This window comes from Telmatherina bonti (assembly GCF_933228915.1).
Source record: "Telmatherina bonti genome assembly, chromosome: 18".
Lineage (NCBI taxonomy): Eukaryota > Metazoa > Chordata > Actinopteri > Atheriniformes > Telmatherinidae > Telmatherina > Telmatherina bonti.
The window spans coordinates 22,012,267-22,025,793 of NC_136616.1; the positions used below are offsets into that span (position 1 = coordinate 22,012,267).

General features: G+C 39.4%; 1 protein-coding gene across 4 annotated transcripts in view; it reads left to right on the forward strand.

Annotated features, from left to right (window-relative positions):
* Positions 1 to 229: 229 nt before the first annotated feature.
* rbpms (RNA binding protein, mRNA processing factor) overlaps positions 230 to 13,527 on the forward strand; it is a 36,323-nt gene continuing 23,025 nt past the window's right edge. For all 4 annotated transcript variants that reach the window (XR_013771679.1, XR_013771680.1, XM_079257998.1 and 1 more), the window contains exon 1: positions 230 to 640. Coding sequence is in view for 2 of the 4 variants with exons in the window: in XM_079257998.1 (XP_079114124.1) it covers positions 578 to 640 (63 nt within the window). In the remaining 2 variants the exon portion in view is untranslated. The remainder of the gene's footprint in view (positions 641 to 13,527) is intronic.

The following is a 13,527-nucleotide window of genomic DNA, read 5'->3' on the forward strand; positions in this document are numbered from 1 at the left end:
GCATTGCAGGAATATTTCAGGCATGTGGCAGTGACTAAAATAACATTCAGCTGGGTCTGAAGGTGATGGCTACAGATTTTTCCACTGTAGCTCTTGATAAATCTTGATAAAGCTGCGCTGCATCCCACCCTTTACCCCACCCTAACCCCCCCCCTTCCGCACGCACGCACGCACGCTCACACAAACGCACGCGGAGATGGGAGAGAAGTTTGCCTGCGGCGCGGTCCACTGAACATTAACTGTATTCCGTTTGGGGAACAGCAACAAGAGCCTCCGGAGAAGCTTTCCAGGGAATGCAGCGGAATATCCACCCGCAGAGAAGCAACACTCACGGACTTTTCCTCTTTTTTATATAAAAAAAAGGAAAAGTAAGAAAGAAAAAACATTAAAAAAAATTGCTCATCATTGATGTCGCCTAACTAGTGCAAAAGCTCGGGTGAGTGGGACAGCTGCCGCACGCGGACTGTCGTCTTTGAATTTGTGGGTCCTGGAGAAGAAGAGGAGGAAGAGCGGAGACAGAGACGAAGAGGAGCAGGAAACCGAACAAGTGAAAGTGAAAAAAAGAGTCCGACTCAGAATGAATAGCAACAAAACCGAGAAAGAAAACGAGCAGAGTGAATTCAGCAACCACGAAGAGGAGGTACGTATCCCGTTCTTCCAGGTGCTCGCGCGCCGCTCCAGCGCGTTCGGCTATCGAAAAAAAAAAGGTCATTTACTCAAAACGACACTCTAATAAACACATGGTAACACCGTGGTGCAAATAATTACTTTTTTAGCCTGTGAAACCTTGTTAACTGTGTTATTTTCCAGACTATAATTCAGTTTTCACCTCATAAAAGTTTCAAGTACCGCTGTTTTATGTTATACCTTAGACACGGTTCAGTTTTACATCTATCATAGGGTTTCCTGCAGGCAGTGTGCCATTATTTGACTAAAAAGCCCACCTTTTTGTTTAATTTTTTTCAGGTATATTCATTTTTCTTGTTGCCCTGTAGGTGGAAAAACCAAGCCTTTGTTTCCTTTTGAAACAGAGAGAAGGAAAAGTAGGGGAACAAAGCAGGATCTGCACAGTGATGAATCACTAACAAGCAGTTCCTGAATAACTTTGAAGCCCGCACCAAGTTATTAGTTATGGCTCACTGTACAATGAAGCCAGACTTCACACAACACTAAAAAGCAGAAAAGGGAATTCTGAGCCAGGGCGAATTAGTTTTCAGTGAAGCTGAGGGAGCCATTGAAGTTCAAACAACTGCTGCTGCAACATGCAGGCAACAACTCTTTCTAACACTGACTCTCACTAGATTACAGTTAAACAGGACTAGCCTCTTCTCCAAGCCTTCATGTCATGTAAATGCACCAGAATGATATAGCCTGTTCTAAAAGATAGATGACGTGATGTAATCCATTTATAAAGGGTGAGATAATATCCTGACTTCTTCTTCTGCAGCTTTTCTATAAACATTGCGTTCAACAGTATCTAAATTTGTAGGGCATGGGATGATTTATTTTGGCACACATGTATCTCTATTTAAATAAGTGGAATGTTTTTTCAGAGTTTCACACATCCACAGCAGAGGGATGTAAAAAACATCTATCAGATTATAGCAGATATTTCTCCTCGAGTAATTTGATTAAGACTCAGGGTAATGCTTGTCACTTTGTAACTGAATAGCCAAACATACCTAGACTGATGTAATACCATATTTGGTTCTTTGTTGAGGTTGCTATGGTTGCAGGGAGACACTGTGGCACGACTCAGATGAAGTAAAGGGTGAAGAACTAACTAAATGGGAACAGTGGGAGAGTTTCGCTGACCTCATGACAGAGGAGTCTGTGTAATCTGAAATTGACTCTGTGGCTGCGAGTGATGATTGTTATCATCGTTAGATAACTTAAGTTTGTTTTTCTCAGTGAATCAACCATTTTAAACCACAAAAGCTGAAGTTCTTAGAGCTGAAGGACAGCTTCAGCTGCCTTGTTTTGTCCAACTAACACTATAAAACAAAAAGAAATCTATTTCATAATGTGAATCAAATGGGTTTTTGCCTCGTTGCTTCTAGTTTATAAGTTAATCATTAAACTGTTTCAGCAAACAATCTCAGCTTCAGTTTGTGCTTATTCAATGACAGGCAAAACATAAGAGAGTATGTATTTTATTACAATTTATCAGCTCTAGTAGTGATCATTATGGCATCTTACAGCTCTGATTGAGAGTTGAAACAATTAGTTTCTGATGCTCCTGCTATTTAAGTAAAGTACAGTTAGTAATAAATCATAAAAAAGGAAAAATACCAAGAGATAAAATAGGAATGTGCTTCTTTTGTCAGGTATAACAAGGCTTTCCTATGGGTTTCAGAAAGTTCCAGACATTATTTTTTTACATTAAACACATCAAATTAATGGTCAGTGAATCATGACAAATAATTTGAAGATGAATCCATTACAGGAATAGCCTTGTCTTCTTTGATAAGTGAATCTCTCCACATGCACTAAGTGTAACATGTTTGAAATTCTGTTGTGTCCGAAAGCTGAGGGACCAGACAAGAGCTGTCCTTCGCATTGTGTAAAAGGCAGACATAGAGACAGGGAGAGTAATGACCAGAGGAGTCTAATGTTGTGAAAATGTTTGGAAGCCATCCAGACTAGCAGGGACTTAAATGTACTTGAATGAATTAACGTAAGGTTAGACAACACCACTTTGTCTTTGGTGTAATGATGTGTGTTGCATGCAGGGCAGCAACAAGCACTGGAAGAGTTTGCATTCAGATAGCAGTACAGAAATAGACATGACAGTAAGAATAATGTGACTAATTTCTGATCATGACTTGCAGTTTTTGCTTCATGATTCGTGACAGTTTATAGCTTTTTAGGGCACAAACTTTCAAGTTGCCTCCACTAGAAACGCACACATAAATGCATAAAAACGTTATGCTAAACAGCAGAAAAAGTAACCATAAACTATAACTTTATAAGAGGCAAAGTTTAATAGCCTGACTGGTGTGACTCTCACATGCTGAACAACAGCAACCCACCCCCCCACCCCACCCCACCACCACCACTACTTTTCTCTTGCACATTTAGTACGCAACTCAATGGATCACTGATTCGCACCAGTAAAGCACCGTTGCAAGCTTCGCCCCTAATGCCTGCTTCATTGCTCAACCTCACATGCCATCATCAGTGTACACTAAAGCTTGACAATGCTTAATGTTTATCTTGTGTGGACCACTGCTCACCAAACATGGTCTTGTAACAGACAAGGTATGCAAGTTTCAGCCCCCAAAGCATCTAATCTAGAGAGCTACTTTGATAAGCATTATTATCAGGTGTTCTGGAGGCTTTCTCATACTGTGGTGCTTGCTGCTGATGAAGTCGAGGTGACATACCTTCGCCTGCATGGTGAATGTCAAAGATATGCTTCGAGCAGGCCAGTTTCCAGACCTTGTATGGACATGATATCTCGAGGGGACCTCAGAGGATTGTTGAATTAACATGATTTATTTTTTCCACATTTTCTGAGGATTTTTTTGTTATCAGGAAGGTGATGCATCAAAGCAAAAGTGCAGGCTGTGGGCAAACAACAACCAGTGATATTACAATTAATATCCCTTTTACTGGTTCTAGTTGAAAAAAAAAAAAATTATTCACCAAAAAGCTCCACAACGTGAATGTTCACTGGTATTTCATTTGGATCGCTGTATGATCATTACTATAATTATCACCTTAAACAAACATGAAGATTAACTTCATAATGAATGCCAAACATGTGTCTGTTCATCATCAACAGATTTGAAAATGGTCTGAATTGTTTTGCTGTTATGTGTCAGCGCGTAACCGGACATAACCGGACCTCTTAGAAACCGACTGGTATTTTTTAAAACTTTAGTTTGATATTTATAAGAAATACAGATCAAGTGAAAGGTTGTGAGTATATGAAATCCATTGTAACCATGTCACCTGACTAAATTTGACATTTGACCCCTTTGTTGTCAATACTTCACTGGAAAGCTTGTGTTTGCTTAAGTTGAAACCCACCCAACCTCCACTGCCTTGAAGGTCCACTTTCAGTCGGCACTTTATTTTTTACAGATGACGCCTCACATCTATGTTTTTATTAGTTTCTCCCAAGGTTAAAGGTTTTGTTGGTAAATGAAGGTAACTTGTGAACTTAGAAGGAGTTTGAACCTTGTCGGGCACTTGTTGACTGTAGCTCGTAGCTGGCTGTAAACATGTAAGTAGATCTTTACAAGCGCTCGAAGAGACACAAAATATCACTCAAGCAGAGTTCAGCAAATGTGGCGCATCTCCCTGGGGTGTAATTGGATTGTGCTTGGCCTGCTTTGGGTATCCACCAGGTCCTCTTCAAATAGCAGGCCATGTGGCCACTGTGACCTTTTCCATGAAGAGATGTAGGTGGGGAGCTACACTGCTGGAGAAGCACGATGAAGCGGAGGGAGGCCACTGCCGGTCTGCAGCACAGTGGTGCGGGCGTGTGTGTGGTCCATACATGCGCACAGATCTATGAAAAGGGCACGAAGATACATTAACTCTCTGTGACATGAAACGTTACCAGAGGGGAGCATGGAGAGGAAGGTGGCCATGATAGGTAGACAGCGAAAACATACAGAGATTCTGACATTTAGCCGAAGATTTACTGTAGATTGGGACAGGGAGGTATCGCACCGATATGCTGTGAGGCACACTGTAATATAGACAATAAACCGCCTCTTCATAGACTCACACAAGAAGTAAAGCCTTTCTCCATTTACCCATTTGATAGGTTGGGGTTTATTTATAAAACTGCCAGGGGAATTGTCAACTTATCTTAGCCATTTGTCAGCTGTGTGACAAAAGGTATTTGAAAAGACAACAAAGCTTTGTACCAGGACTGATGTGAAAAGAAAGGAATAGAAAGGAATATAGCATATACACTACTATTACTTATCTTTGACTTCAATGAGTAATATATATATATATATATATATATATATATATATATATATATATATATATATATATATATATATATATATATATATATATATGTTATATATGTATGTGTGTAAAAAAAATCAAAGATAAGTAATTGTATTGTTTATGCTATATGTGTGTATGTGCTTTTTACTTGACAGTGTGAGACATTTTGTCTTGCTTTGTAATTCTGTTTATGCACATATTCTGTCACTTTTCCTAAATGTTACTTCCTCACAAGCTATAATTATCAACCTCACAGTTTATAGTATCTCATCTCTGTCTCTCTTCACACCTGCTATCATATTCCTTTTATGTTTTTTTTGTTTTTACACTCTCTCAGCCTCTGTTTAATCTAATTTCATCTCTGCACCACACATCCATCCTCCTCTCCTGCTCCCTGTCTCTACTTTTATCTCCCTTCCTCTCCATTTCCTTCACTCCCTCCTTCCCTTTTCACCCCTCTTTTTGCATATTGTGTTTTCTTGCTGTTTCCTCCCATGTTCCTTGGCTCAACACTGGCACGTTTTATACTTAACCATTCTTCATCCCCTCCTTTGTTTCTCATTCTATTTTTTCACCCTCTTGCACCCCATTTTAGCCCGAGTTGACACACTCCTTATTCCTTATCGGCCCATAGGTTGAAAGCATAACTCTGGGATCTCAGAGTACAGGGACTGCTTATGGTCATGGAAAGAACCTTGAAGACATAAGCCAGCCAAGCAGAACAATAACAGCAAGAAATGTCTTGCTGTCTGACTCTCCAGCTGTGTGCCAAAAGGATTTTGGTTTGCCAGCAAAACAAACCAAAAGTCTGTTGGCACAGATGCACTAACCACAGTCATACCAAGCAAGACATAAAACTCTTTGCATAGGCCTTAATTAGCTAATTGTGAATAATTTGCTGTTTTGGTGTACGCGTATGCTGTAATTTTTGTTTATGCGGAACGAGGCTTAATCTGCTGGCTTCACACAAAGGTGAAGAATGACTATTGTGGAAATTCAGGTTTTCTTCTATGGTGATTTATCGCTGGCTGGGAGCAAACAACAGTTTTTTAGTTCATCAGAAATTCACAGTGCGGCTACTCCGATAATTAATCATGCTGCTTTGCTTGTTGCAGCATCTGAAGTTACAATATGTAATATTACCATGTCGTATATGTAAAAATCACAAGCATTATCACTGCAGGTGCTTTAACATGTTAGTTAGTTTTCATCTACAACACTCACCTTTTTGGTTCTGATGTGCAAATCTGTAGAAATTAATACTTTGCTTCGTTAAGATAAAATATGACCATTAGAGACAACACTGGACAAATATGACAAAATGTTCTTAATATAGGAGTTCACATCTATGGTGCCACTGCTGCTGTGTTTTCTCAGTGGTAATAGCACCAAAATATTAGCCTCCTTTCTTGTCATCATATTTATTGTATACATCTTGTGAGTGTATAAGCCTGAGTCCTCTGGTGTTTCCACTAGAGGAATCTTTTGATAACAGGTGTAAATACGCTTTGTTTGTAGAGAATTACTCTCTCAAGCTGGTTCCCCGCGTGGGCACATGGTTGAAAAGCAAGTATATTTCTGTCTTTATGGTAGAGCTAGCAATAGTACATGTATATATGTTATGAGTAAATTTCAAATTTTATGGGTTCTTTATGTGTTCTCTGACCATATCAAATAAAAGTAACATGTTAAAAACAAGCGAAGATTTTGTAATTGAAAAGGAGACAATGAGTGAACATCTGCTGTTGTTTTTTTCCCCTCCACCTGCACCAGAAAAGGAAACCCTTTGCTCACCCATCCACAGCGCTGAACTGAACAAGGTGTCCACTTGGTCAAACAGCAACAAAGAAAGACCACGAAAGGCTGGAGCAGAGATTAGTTCTCATTAATGAGCACTTTGGAATTTTAAGTCCATTTGTGGACGCTCATAAGATGACAGAAAGGAAGAAGAGATCAAGCCTGTATGAAGGGTTTTGATGAACTCTAAGCTGACATTCAAGGAGTCAAACTGATGTGTGGCTGACAGTCTGTGAAAGAAAGTTGTTCCTCTCTTTCACATGACACCCCGAGGACTTTTCCCTTTTCTACAAAGAACAAGAACGAAGTAGTACATATCATTAGGCTCATATAGCATAATTGCCTGAGTCATATTATGGCCAAATTGTGACATTTACCTAATTCTGCACTTCCAACCCTGCTGATTCCCCATGCATCATCATATCTGAAAACCTTAAAGGTATGATTTTAGTAATTATGCTATGAACTTAATGTGTATCATTAAGAGAGCAGAATATCATTTATCTGTGTTGGAATAAAAACAAAGGAAACTCTTACAGAGCAAGGAAGAACAGAGCAACAGAAAGGCAGAAAGGAAAAATGGTGAAGTGTGTGCCTAATAGGTCATTTGTTTTAAATGTCTTTTAAAGGTTAACCTGTTGGAACATTTACAGTGTCTTACTGAGCTGTAATTGTTAGTCAAAAGCACTTGTGGGAGTAAGAGAGACAAAAAAAACCCCCCAGAAAGAATCTCCTCTCAGAGTTCAAGCGTGATCCTTGGAGTGTGTGCTCAATCTCACAGTTAACCTCTGCCCAACACAACAACCTGGGCCTAACCTGCGACCTCTGACCCCGAATGTGAAATTTGACCCTCTGAACCCTTGCGATTAACAGACAGACGGAGTCATCCATTTATGGCTGTTTGACACCTCTTGGGCCTGCAGTCTCTCACTCCTCGCATTCTTTGACATGAAAGATGATGAAAAAGGATGATGGATAGTGATGCCAACACAGAGCAGTGACAACTCAGGGGTGTGTGTGTGTGTGGGAGTCTGTCAGTTAGGCTGTTTTTAATAACGTGGTGCTCAACTGATGCAATAAAACTCAACTTGGACCTGAGCTTTCATGGGCTTATGGGCAGCCTTTGATTTTAGTTCAGTCACATACAACAAAGATTTAAGAACAATAATCATCTGTTCTGAAGCTTTTTATGCTATTTGCGGTTATTTGTTGCATTATTGCCTGCACACACACCGTATGTCACGTCAGGCTCCTATAAAACCCGTTTCAAGGTTAGAATTGTGTTCTGCCACGTTTAGCTTGAAGGAACTTTGTCTATTAACTTGCGTGTCGAGCATGCACACTCAGGAAAGAAGAAGGAAACGCATAGTAATATTCTCACATTGCAACAAGGTCATGTCCCTCATTTCATCCAGAATGAACGGTCAGAAAAGCACTCAATTAAAGTCAGAGCAAATATGTAAGGGAACCACACAGTGCGGCAGATGATAATGAGGCATTTCAGGCAATAGGTGCAGCAAATTTAACAGTCTACAATGCAAGCTGAATAGAAATGACACATGAATAACTTGGCGTTTAATTAGACAAATCAGACCTCGTTATTGCTCTGATGTGATGCAGTCCTTGGAAAAGAGGTTTTGAATGACGTTCCTGTTATTTATGCATATAGCTATTAAACTGTTTGCTGCAAGTTTTGGCTTTGCTATTCAATGAGCTCGATTTTGTGAAACCTGTTTGATTAAAACTTGATCTCTTGGCTGTTTCCTTTTCATGATGTTTTATCTGTGCTGAAAGAAAAACACTGTCTCTGTGTGGCTCTGCGTTGAACTGGCGAACTGTCCAGGGTGTACCCTCCCTTTCGCCCGAATACTGCTGGGGTAGGCTCCAGCTTCCCTGTGATGCTTCATCGGACTAAGCGGTCAGGGTAATGAATGAGTGAATAAAAGAAAAACACATTGTCCTCAAACAAAATAAATGAGTACAAGGCATTACAGCTCAAGATACAATTTGTCACGTTTATTATTGAATGCAGATTTTAGTTTTGAGACACATCAATAAGAAATAAAATTACGCCAACAATCAGACAAATGTGCAACTAACCAGACATGTTGCAATGATTCTTTTCTGGTACTGTGGTTGTAAATATCTTCACCTTTTAAAATCACTCTTCAAGAGGCAATATGATGACAATAGAAATTAATTAAACATTGACTCAATATTGCAGAACTTTTTAAGGAACAAGCCTGTCATCCCATTTAGTTTTGTCTAATTTCACACATCAGATTACTGTCAAAAAGTAACTAAACATCCACACAAATAATAATAATAAAAAGAATAAAGAAAGTAAACTGTGAAACTTAAAAAAGGTAGACATAGTCAATACTCAATCCAAGCTCATTTTTCAGACTTTACCACCGTCCATCTGTAGATTTAGACTGACTCTGTTTATATCTGACCTGATTGTCTGATAGATAAGAATCCACTCATATATGTCTACAAAGCCATGTAGATTCACAGCCATGTTAATACTAGCATGCACATTTATATTTGGGTTTAAGCCTGTTACTCAGATAAATCTTAAAAAAAAAATCTTTGATCACTTTAAATCCTGAAAATAATGAATAGAGAATCAGGTTTCCTGATTCCTGGTAGCTGCATTAGACTAGTTCATCTTCATAAGTCTCAACTGTTGCAAAATACTCGAATGTGAAAAAGATTGTGGTTATAATAACTGCATTGTGTTTTGTTATGATCTGTAAACTCTGCACTCTTAATCGCCATCAACAGGGTGTTGCAAGAAATCCTAAAAGGTACACTGATACAGAATCAATTGGGGGATGATCAGATCCCCTGGGACTTGCTTTAGATGTGACCTTAATAGTATGTGATGGTTTTGGCTAGGGGCTATGCAGTTGCCATGGTTAGCTGAGGCGTTGCCAGGGAACTGCACCGGTACACTCAGCTGGCTTGCGGTAGGTAGGGGCTGATGTTTTTGATTGAACCCTGCCGAAGTACTAGTGTGCAAGTACACCATAAATGGTCAATGATTCCAAGGCTCAAGCCAGGCCACTCAGCACAATGTTGATGCAGGTATGTGACTCACAAGGAACCAATAAAACAGTCCCAATAAAACAGTAACAGAAGCGTTGTCTTTGCCTTTTACAAATCTTGAAAATCTGCTTAACCTCTGGCTTGACCTTCACTTTAGCTTATGGTATCATAAAACTAAAGTGCTCTTTAAGTGGTGGCAGACTCTTTCCAACTCCCTGCCTTTTGGTTGTAGTCTGATAGCAACATAATAGACTGATACTGTAATCAACAGCAGATGTCTGCAGTGGAAGGCTGTTGACACGTTGGCCTGTGAATCATTCTGCAACCGGTGTGCAGTCAGCTCCACACCAGACACGCAGAAACCGATCATATATCACAACAGCTGACGTCAGGAAGTCTCAGGAATGAGGTTCATCACAGCCAAGAATGTCCCATTGTTCTGAGTGTGTAAAGACTTGTTGTGCGTCTTAACTGTACAGCATGCCCAGCTCTCAAGTTACTATAATTGAGGATAGGAGCTAATTCAGAGATTAAGTATGTCATAGCTCAAGAAGAGGGTGGGTTGAAGGACTAAGATTATCTTAATCTGTGTGATCTGTACAGTTCTGATATTCAGACTTGTTCTTTTGGCTAAATGTAGAAAATGTAATTTTGTCTTTTGAATGATGTTTGACATCTCATCTAAACAATATGGTGCCAGTCTAGCACCACATCCTTTGTCTAGGATGATTTTAGAATCTTTTTGTGGTCATTTGTAGCTTTATCATGAGTTATGATAGCTAAAAACAAAGAAACAATAGTGAAAGCAAGTCCCAGATGGAGATATCAAACAGAAAGCTTTGTTGTTATTTTTGTGACACATTTGTTTCAAACACCATTATAGATTTGAGCACTTCTCTCCTCCACTGTACTTATCAGCTTCAACAGCTGTCTGGGACTGGTTTGCTTGTGTCTGATTGATACCATCCTGTTCTGACTTTGTTCCCATCTCTCTCCATATAAGGAGAGTAGTGTTTATTTAAACAGATCTGTCAGAGACAGCGTAGTGACAGCACAGCAGGGTTCAGCTCACCTCAGATAAGATAAGAATGAAGGTGGGAAAGTTATCTTGTGTTAATTTGTTTTTATTCAGAAGATTATATATATTTTGGGTTTATAGGTGGGTTGGCACTCGCAATGCTGTGGCTCCCCTAGTTGCTAAGCTCCTTTGTTTGTGTGTTGCCCTGCCTTTGGCTTCAGTAGTGCGTATCAGGTTACATGTGGGAATGAGGTGTAGTGTTAGCTCAGCAGTTCCTTTGTCCCCCCCAAGTTGTGAGGCTATCTGGGAGCTTTGAATTTATTCTGTGTGATCTGCTGAGTTATTCTAAATTCAGTACTGAATAGGATCAGATCACTTAAGTTATGCTGTTACATTCATGAATTTGATTTATAGGGTGAAGCTTTTGAAGCCAGTTTGATGCACAGCATCGATTGTTTGATACTGATGTCTTGACTGGAGCATTTCTTGCTATAGCAGGAAATGAAATTCAATTAATCACTGATAAAGTGTGATTAGTGAGGTCATAAATGATAAGACTGCCTAAATAAATCTGTTTTTTTTTGCATGAAATATAAATTTTGTTGGTTTGTGCAGCTCTAGATGCACATATAAAGATCTTTATTGAGACATATCTGTGTGAGGAACTTTATATTGGACTACCATCTGTTAATGACAGACACATCTAGAGTTGCTTGTCACTAATTTCCTGTTTCAGCGCCAACAAAATGTAACCAGATCTTCTGTCATGAGCTGTAACAAGACTTCTCAGCATTAGTGTGTTGTAGTGCTGCTAATGGCTGTGTGTACCAAATGTTGGCCCTGGTCCTAATAGTTCTGCATGTGTTGAAAGAAAGCGTATGTTCGCACCTACCTTTTTAGACATGGCCACTGGGTTGCCTATTGTATAACTTACTCTAGCGTGCAAAAGTTAGAGACTTGACAGCTGTAAGCTGACAACTTCAGCTGTGATACTTGTTACAACTTGAAACTGACTAATTTTCATTGGTGTGCAGTTAATGAGCGAGGTACAAGATGATAGTAAAAGACATTTATGATTGAAACTTTGAAGAAAACACATATATCCCCTGAGACACATTGTCCCCTGAGACAAATTTGGAGAGAGGTATTTGGAACTAACCTTAGCCATAATGTTTATCCTCTTTAGAAACATCAAATTCTTTATGTGTTCAGTCATGCTGTATTTATAACATCAAAACTGATTCAAAATAGGTGTTTCCGTCAGCTCTGATTTTTTGGAAAGAGAAAAATAGAACTATCACTCCAAGCAAGTGTGACATTTTTGGGTGAAGCAGAGAAAAAGATTGGTAGAATTTCACCTTTTCCATTGGCTTCTTCATTAAACTTGAATGCTTTGGCCTCTTTACATGATTAAGGCTGATCTGTGTGTCCTGTGACTCTATTACTACGACAGTGGCAACTCTAAAGGTCACGTATTATGGAAAACACATTTTAAAGATTTTCTAACAGACATATGTGTCCGCATAGTCTGTGTATGAGGCCCAAAAATGATGAAATTCTGTCACCTCTCCCACTTGTTTGCTCCACTTTTTCCACAAATGTTTGTTAAAAATGGATGAGTCTGAGATCTTTCCCTTTGTGACCTCACAAAGAAAAATTACCACTCCACCCAGTAGTAGATACTGTCAATGACCTGCTCCTTAGCTACCTGAGCCTGCCCTCATCAAGGTGGCACCAGCAAAAGCTGCATCCTCTTCTGGAGAGGAGCGTGGAGTGGATGTGGACATGCACTACTCATGAACATTTAAAGGTCCAGACACAGAAGTGACCTGTTCACCAGAGGCAATTTTGAAATGGCTGAAATTAAGGACGAAGGCGGAATTTGGGGTAAAATACTTTGAAAACAATGTTTTTGGACTACTGACACCAGTATGAAATTGTTGAAAAATATATAAAAATTGGACCTTTAAACACACTAACATACTAAACTGGTAAATGGACAACAGAGACTGCATTCAAGTGCAAGTATCTGAATAACATTATTACTTTCTTCTCAGGCACACTAGAAGTAAATTGCAAACCAGTAAGGGAATCGAACAAGCAGCTGTTAGCAGTTGTGGCGCTGGTCTGCTAATTGTTAGGTGGCCAAACTGGCTGGGCCAATCACCATGGATGTTAGTTGCCATAGTTCCAGCTAGCAAGCGTTACAAAAAAAGTGATGCAAAATAAACAATGCACAAAAGCTGTGCAAGTGAACACTTTACCGTGTTAGTATATATAATTAATGTAATCTTGGCTTTAGGGTTAAAAGAACTGGCTGCAGCAAAACATAGCAGAGTCAGCATGGGACCAGCATATTCATTAAAATTGGCAATCAGGAGATTATTAGGGAATTAACAACAGTTGTTAACTGGACTTTAATGAGTTGATGACTTCAATTGCTTGTTTCAGGTCCTTTTCAACCAAGGAGGATGTTCAATCAGAGTAAAACAACGGCCAGTGCAAGAGATTTTTGCAATTTTCTGTCATTTTCACCTCTTGCATGCAGGGTCTTGAAAAGCCAAGATGAACTCAGCAAAAACTCAGTGTGTCTAAGTAATTCTCTTGGAGTCTTCAAGGTAGATTAGGAGATCATGGAAAAATGTTTTGAGCAAGCCACAATGTGAAAATACACAATTCATAAG